The sequence below is a fragment of the Anoplolepis gracilipes genome, chromosome 15 (genome assembly GCF_047496725.1).
Source record: "Anoplolepis gracilipes chromosome 15, ASM4749672v1, whole genome shotgun sequence".
Taxonomy (NCBI): Eukaryota; Metazoa; Arthropoda; class Insecta; order Hymenoptera; family Formicidae; genus Anoplolepis; species Anoplolepis gracilipes.
In genome coordinates this window covers 704,855-712,954 of record NC_132984.1, presented here as the reverse complement: position 1 = coordinate 712,954, position 8,100 = coordinate 704,855, and the positions used below count along the sequence as shown (strand labels likewise).

Below are 8,100 nucleotides of genomic sequence, written 5' to 3'. Positions count from 1 at the left end.
CGCGACGATCGCTCGGTTTTTGCAAACTATCGATTCTCGGTCTAGCACGACTAGGCCTTCGTGTTCTTATAAACTCTCGGATGTTGTCCCCACCTCTCCAATCGTACGAGAAGAAGCTCTTCTTGTGGACGTTGGTCGCGTTGCGACGAGCCCCTTCTCGCGTTAGCCAGCTTGGCTCCAGACAATCTTGCTTCCCCCTCTCATTCTCTCTCTTTCTTTCTCTCTCTCTCTCTCGCTTTCTCTTTGATTTCTTTCTCTTCACCTATCTACCTCCTCCTCTTCTTCTCCCTCTTCGTCTTCTCCTCCTCCCTCCCCCTCCCCCCTTCCCCCCGCTCGGAGATCTTTGCGCGCGAACTTCTCTCCGCGGACTCTCTTTATCACGATTCCGCCCCGACATTTTTGCCGTTGTCCGTCAGCAAAGCTGAATGATCGCGTTTTTTGCGCTCCGGCGCAATTACGATATCCGTTCGCGATAGATATAAACGATGTTACGATATCGCGAGGCGATATTACGACATTTTTACGCGACGGGGCGGAGAGAGTGTTATTGCGCGATTAATCTGACCGATGCGAAGATATTTCGATATTTATTCCGTATCACTTGGAAATGTTTTATCATGTTGAAAAAAATGGGGTTGCGTTAAGAAAGAAAGAGGAATAATATTAATTTTTATTTAAAAAAATTATTTCTCCCTCAATGCATTTATAAAAATATGCTTCACACACCATCTTATACATGGTGTACATCTGCCTTCTTTGAAAAATTTAATTTGATGTCGAGAAACTAAAAATATAAAAATGTAAATTCGTGGCCGGTGCACTAATCATTTCGCAGGAAAATGATTTTCTGCGAAATCGACGCACAACCATCCGCGTCTGGCTCTTCTTCAGTCGCTTGGATTTTCTAAGTACTTGTTTGTAAACATTCAAGAGTCTTTTTAATTTCAATAATCTAAAAATATAAATATTTTAGACGTGTTGCAATATTTCATGTTTTTATTATTCAAAAGTACTTTTCCCTCTATTAAAAATGTATATAAAATATACAGTATATAAGATGCATATATATTAAATTATATTAAAAATATAAATGTATATATATATATATATATTAAAAATACAAATATGTAAGGTATTACACTGAATTTTATTGTACAATATTTTTAATATCAAAAACCATTCTTTAATAAAAAATTAAATAATATGTATAAAAAATACATTTATTTCCTAGACTTTTGAACTTTATTAGCGATATTTTGTCGATATTTTAATGGAATGTCATTTTTTTAAAAATTAAATATAATATATAAGCTCTTTAGATATAAAAGATATAAAAGATTAAGTTAGAAAAATGACGAGAGTAAGAAGAAACGCTGTGTAATTAGTGCGCAAAAATTTTATCCTGACAATAAGTAATAATGTCATATTTTTTAAATATCTGGATTTTGCTCCATAATTTATAAAGAGAGAAGACGGCTTAAGGAGAAAATTTATGAATCATTATTTTCTTTACGAAAAGTTATATTACATTCAGAGAGGGAGGATTTTTATTCTAAAAATATACATATACCTTTTTACTTTAAAGGTCGAGTAATATGACAATTGTAAGAGCGAGATGTCTGGATGATGAAGTTTGCTTTCGAGATTAGCTTTACGACGATCAGAACGACGGAGAGAAGAGGCGTGGACCGATTTATTTTCCGCTCGACGTATTCATAAACGCGTACGCGACCTGACGCAATCACTGCTGTAAAAAAAAAAAAAAAAAAAAAAAAAAAACCATCGCGAGAGAGACAGAGAGAAAAGAGGAGGAGGGTCTTGTATCGCGTGGAACGATACGCGATAATTCGCGCGTTTCGGAGCCGATAATTACGATAAAGCAATGTAAATGACGGTGTCAGATCCGGGACCAATTAATCAACGTGGCGCCTACGCGATCGCAATCATCCCTACTTTCTTCTTGCGGGAACTCAATATTTCTCCCAATTTTTCGATATTTTGTGCGGAAAAAAAAAAAAAAAGAAGACAAGAGAGCTGGATGCGAAGAGAAGAGACGAAGAGGGGAACGTCACGGAATCGCTGCCGCGACTCGGAATTCCAATTTCCGGCGGCTCTCTATTTTTAGGTACCATTATTTACGATTCGCGTGCTCAATCATCTGCGTGTTTCGCACAAACAGAAGGAGAGAGAGAGAGAGAATCTTGAGTGTCTTCGTAAAATTTTACGTACGAATTCAAAGGCCCCGTTGAAACTCCATCAAATCAACATTGATAGTTCACGATAATGGATCTCGAACCATGTGTGACTTAAAAGCTACATAACTTTGTGATCTAATCTCGCACCGCTCTATTTTCGCCGATGATGAAAAGAATTCCATTGGACCGGCACGTTTCCGAACGCGCAATTCTTCGTACTTCGATTAAACTTGATCTATCCTTATCGAGAGAAAGATAGATCCTTTTTAGTAAACGCGATCAGTTTTTTTTTTTTTTATATTTTAATGGAAAAATATCTTTACAATTGTACAGTTTCATCAAAAATATTTATTAAAGCTATAATTCTCGATCACATAAAAAGTATTATTCGGAAAAGAAGAAAATAGTAATCAAATTACAGTAGAGGAGCAGAAAAAGAAGGGGTAATATTTTCGAATATGATTAAATATTATCACATTATTATAGGGATATTTAATAGTGTATAATAATTATTATATATATAATTATAATTTTTTTAAATATTGTATTAATAGCGATGATATAATAATGACTTAATATTCCTAAGCACAAGAGATAAAACTATAAAAAGTATTAAAAAAAAAACAATTATAGAGAGCGATCGTTTGGGAAAACATTTCGCAAATTATCACACGCAAAAAACGGTTATTAGGCAAGTATTAAGATAAGGGACGGATGTTGATGGAAAAAAAAACTTAACATATTCATAATTTTTATCACTTTTTCGATTACGCAATCTTAATCTTTTCTTTTTTAATAGCATTGATAGAAGAGCAACCGTTCTGTTTTTTTTTTTTTTTTTTCTTTCTTCTCCCTTTTCATTAACAGTTTTATTTCATATCTAATGCGTCTTTTTGGAATCTATATGTGTAAGATTGAATACAGTTTAAATCGTCGAGTACATGCGAAAAACGTCTGTGTATATATACTGAATCACTGGAACACTGATCTCAAATTAGGCGATAAACAAATTTCTGGTACGTGTCTCACATTTCTCCCATATTTTTTTTTTTTAATCTTAGAAATATGTCTCGTTTCGTTTTTACGTTCTTCACTTTTATCTCGTTTTTTTCTCTGCAGATGGTTTAAAAAAAAACAAGAACTGTCTTTAAAGAAGTTATCTCTTATATTTGTATCGAAAAAGGGTTAATTTAAAAAAATTTTTTAAATAAAATAAAATTACCGAAAGTTATTGAATATCGAAAAATGGGTATATAAAATAGATCCAGGGGGAGAAAAGATGGCATCGAAAATTTTTTTTTCCATTTCATTTCCATACAGACGGTTTTAAGGGCGACATCGTGCTCTGGGGCAAGTTGTTGCTGCCCGGTGCCGTAAAGAGAATCTACAATCTGCAGAGCAAGCAGCTGATAAAGCTGTTCGCGCGATTGTTGCTCCAGGACGAGGACGCGATGCTAGAGCATCTGGAGCAAGGTGACGTGGCCGAAACGATCAGCGTATTCTTCGAGAATAGCGACGCCGTGTCGCCTTGTACCGCGAGCGTGTTGACGATCCAAGACGTAAGTCTCCGTGGAATTTTGCAAATTAAAACGAGTGAGACACATTGCGGTGCCTTTATAGAGGGTACGAGAGATCGACTTGGTAATATTAAATCAAGAATAATTGAATCATTCAGCTGGGATTTATTAAAACTGCAATAAAAATTAATCGTACAATTAATTAGAATAAGGCAAAAATCAAGTAAAAAGTTAAATTTAAATTAATTAAAATCAAGAAAATTTGGAAAATTAAGTTGACATAATTACATTAAAATTATGAGAATTAATTAATTTAATGATACAAATCAGAGAAATTTGTAGCGATATCGAGGAAGATCTAATTGAGTATGTAATCAGAAGCAAACGAAATTTAGGATAATTAAATTAAAATTAATTGTAAAAATTCGAAAAATTTATAAAGTTATGTGAATTAGCGAAATAATTTATTTAGAATTAAATTTGCAATTTATTCAATCGCCATTAAATAAAGATGCAGAGTCGAGGTCTCATGTTTTTATTAATGCGAGCGTCGTTTTACTCGGATAGGTTGATCTTTTTTTGGAAAGGTTGTCGCGTTTAACCAAAGAGGAGGAACAGATTCAACATTTTCGATCCATCCTCGACAAGTAAGTTTGCCGATGCTTCTTGTTAACTTTTCTAGTTGAAAAAAAAATTTCTCCGTCTATCGACGAACCGAAGAATATTGTAATATGTAAAATGTAATGCGCAATTATAATGCACGCACAGCTCCGATTCATTATTCTTATATCCAAAATAGCGATAATTATTTCACAACTGAAAGAGAGAAGGAGCCTTAATCGCTCAAAATTTATCTTATTTATTCTCATTTAATTTACAAATCATTTTATATTATATTTTAAGTTTTTTTTTTTCCTTTATTTTATTCCGATATTGTATCCTCCGTTCACTTGCGAAAACAGATATTTAATATTGAATATCAAACGTCATTTATTTTCTCTTTTTTATTCGAAATCGTTACGAATGGTTTCGATAAAAATTTTAGATGTACCTCCAACGATCTCAAAATGATCGTGCGTCTGATCAAGCACGATCTGAGGATCAACGCCGGTCCTAAGCATATGTGAGTGTGTACCTTACGTATATAAGTGTGTGCGCTCGTATCCTACAATCGATTCGATGGTAATAATATAATATAATACATATTCAGTCTCGAGGGGCTCCACGTGGACGCGTACAGGGCATTCCAGATGTCTCGAGATTTGGAAGCGGTGATACGTCGTTTCTTGCCGGATTCGAAGGAAAAATCTTTGGATACCTCGGGCTCGCCATCAAAGCCGGATAAAGTAGCCATATCGCTGATGACGCCCGTTTTACCGATGCTGGTATATAATAAGATCGAGTTTTACTTATCCGGTCATTTAATAAAGACTCGATTATATTAATAAATTATTTGTGTCATAATTTTAACTGAAAGTAATTACTTTCATATTATTATATAATCTAAAGAATTGCTTTAGATTATATTATTTATTAAGATTTGCCTATCAGTGATGATTACAATATATTTAGGAGATAAAAAGAGAGATAATGGCAATAAATAATTAATGAGGTTGTAGTATTTTCAGTCAAAAGTTAGATAATTGTTGTAATCTATCTTATGTTGTACACAGAAAAAAAGTAAGTGTCAAATCAAAACTTGTATACTCATATGAACGCCTTCATTGTTATGCCTTCATATATATACGCAACATTTTCATAATCTTCTTAGAAGAATTAAAAAATCTGAAATTTCAACAATATTATAATCTTATTTCAATATTACAATTGCCATTTGAGGAATAAAAATAATTATTTTAACTCTAAGAAAATTATAATGTTCCATTTTGAACATGTGTTATTTTCTATTCAACATTTTTTCCTCTCCATTCAAGAAAATTATTCTTAAATAACAAGAACATATTTTTCTTGGTTAAACTATATAAAATGTCTGCGTCCAAGCAAATTTTCTTTGTTTAACGCAATGTAATGTCAATTTCAAGATTTATAATACATTTCAAAGCTAAAGATATTGTCAAAATAAGAATATTCTTTTTTTCTGTGTAATTGATCCGTTTCAGTCGCGAATAAGATAATTGATTGATTAATGAATTAATGAAGGCAGAGGCGTGCACATCAGTGGCAATGGCGATGCGAAAGTGTCCGAATGGGATGTTATCCGAGGTCAAGTACGACGGCGAGCGTGTGCAGGTGCACAAAAGCGGAAACGACTTTCGATACTTTAGCAGATCCCTCAAACCGGTCCTGCCGCACAAGGTTAGAGATAATAATTCGCAAAAAAAGAAAATAAATAAATAAATAAATAAAACGTAATCGATCGAGAGAAATATTGTTATATAATGTATCGCTTTTAAAATCAAATTCCATGCTTCGGGAAAAAGTTTTGATATCAAGCTACGATATCTTTAAATTTAATTTTTTTATTTCTTTACATAAAAATTTGGTATTGGTCGATAAATTATATAAATATAATATCAATTAATATAGACATATTGGAATAAATTTAAACATATCGTATCTTAATATCTACAACATAAATAAATATATATTTAAGTATATTTTTTGTTTTTAAGCATGCGATTATCGTTTGATTATCGCACGCGGGATTTAACATTTGTCGCGCGACTATGTGTTTTTCATCTTTTTCTTTTTTCACCTTTGAACTTCTCTTATATGTATATATATGTATATAGTTTCATGAAATGAGATTACAAAAAAGTCCTCGTCCTAAAAAACGTGATAGGAATAAATTTTCTCGCTGAACTTTTTGCATATGTTGAATAGTGTTGACATTTATGTTTGTGAAACAAATGCTTAAAGCATGTTTTAAACAGCATTACACCAAATTAAAGATACTTTTGTTTTAAACGTTTTTAAAACAAATGTTTTGATTTTTTTAAATGTGTTTTTAAGAATAACATAAACTATTAATAATAAGTCATTTTAATTTGCGTATAGGCGCGTATATAATATAATAAAATTTAATTCACGTATAACACACTTGTGTGAGTATGTGTGTATATTATATGTAAAATAAATTTAATTATATTATATATGCAAATTATTAAAATTATTAAATAGTTTAATTAAATATTTCAAAAATTTATAAATACATTTTTAAAACACACATTTTGAGGAATCATGTTTTAAACATGTAATATAAATGTTTTGATATCAAGATACGGTATCTTTAAATTTAATTTTTTTATTTCTTTACATAAAAATTTAGTATTGGTCGATAAATTATATAAATATATTATCAATTAATATAGACATATTGGAATAAATTTAAACATATCGTATCTTAATATCTACAACATAAGTAAATATATATTTAAGTATATTTTTTGTTTTAAGCATGTGATTCTTTTTAACGCCGTTAAAATATGTTTAGAATGTTAAAAACATGTTTTAAACGAAAAAAGGTTTAGAAAAACATAATTTTAAATAATCTTGACATATTATTATTTCGTTATTATCGCTAACATTTCTCACGAGACCGTTTGATAAAATTGAAAAAAATGGAATAAAATTCAATATCATTGTTAAAATGTCTCACAAAAGCGTTTAATAGAATTGAAGATGAATAAAATTCAGTCGCATGATGACATTCGATTGCGATTGCGCAATCCGTGATAGAATTCGAATAATTCTCTCGAATAGCGGAATAGCAATTGATTTTTTTTTCAGGTGAATCTGTTCAAGGATTACATAGCACAGGCATTCCCGGACGGTGACGATCTGATTCTCGATTCTGAGATTCTTATGGTCGACAACGAAACCGGGCAACCCTTACCTTTCGGCACTTTAGGAATTCATAAAGTAAAAACTTTATCTCTCGCGTTGTCAATTTTTTATTTTTACAATTTTTCAATATAATATCCTTATCCGAACACTTTTATGTTTAATTATTTATTATTATTTCGAATCCTGCGATATCTCAATAATCGTGAATCAAAAGTCAATATTATATATAATATTTTTATAATATAATAATTGTAGCATTGTAAAATAAAACTTGCGTAATCGAATATAATTTCAGAAAGCCGAATTTAAAAACGCCAATGTGTGCCTCTTTGTTTTCGACTGTCTGTACTACAACGGAGAGATACTTATGAACAAGTAAATAAATATATATGGAATTTTTTAAAAATAGTTTACGTAATGATAATCTTTCTTTTACATTTTATTTTTTTTAGCAGTCCCAACTGTGCACTTTAATTTTTTACGTTTATTTATTATTTTAAATTATAATGATTAACAGTTATATATATAAAGTTTTAAATTTTATAATAATATAATATTTTGGATAAAATAATTATATTGTA

At 31.1% G+C, this 8,100-nt stretch overlaps 1 protein-coding gene across 4 annotated transcripts in view; it reads left to right on the top strand.

Annotated features, from left to right (window-relative positions):
* The window catches only part of Dnalig3 (DNA ligase 3), a 41,346-nt gene that overhangs the window by 22,593 nt on the left and 10,653 nt on the right, over positions 1-8,100 (top strand). For all 4 annotated transcript variants that reach the window (XM_072907131.1, XM_072907128.1, XM_072907129.1 and 1 more), the window contains 7 exons: positions 3,516-3,754; positions 4,280-4,359; positions 4,758-4,835; positions 4,923-5,097; positions 5,873-6,028; positions 7,463-7,594; positions 7,815-7,894. In XM_072907131.1, the coding sequence (XP_072763232.1) occupies positions 3,516-3,754; positions 4,280-4,359; positions 4,758-4,835; positions 4,923-5,097; positions 5,873-6,028; positions 7,463-7,594; positions 7,815-7,894 (940 nt within the window). The remainder of the gene's footprint in view (positions 1-3,515; positions 3,755-4,279; positions 4,360-4,757; positions 4,836-4,922; positions 5,098-5,872; positions 6,029-7,462; positions 7,595-7,814; positions 7,895-8,100) is intronic.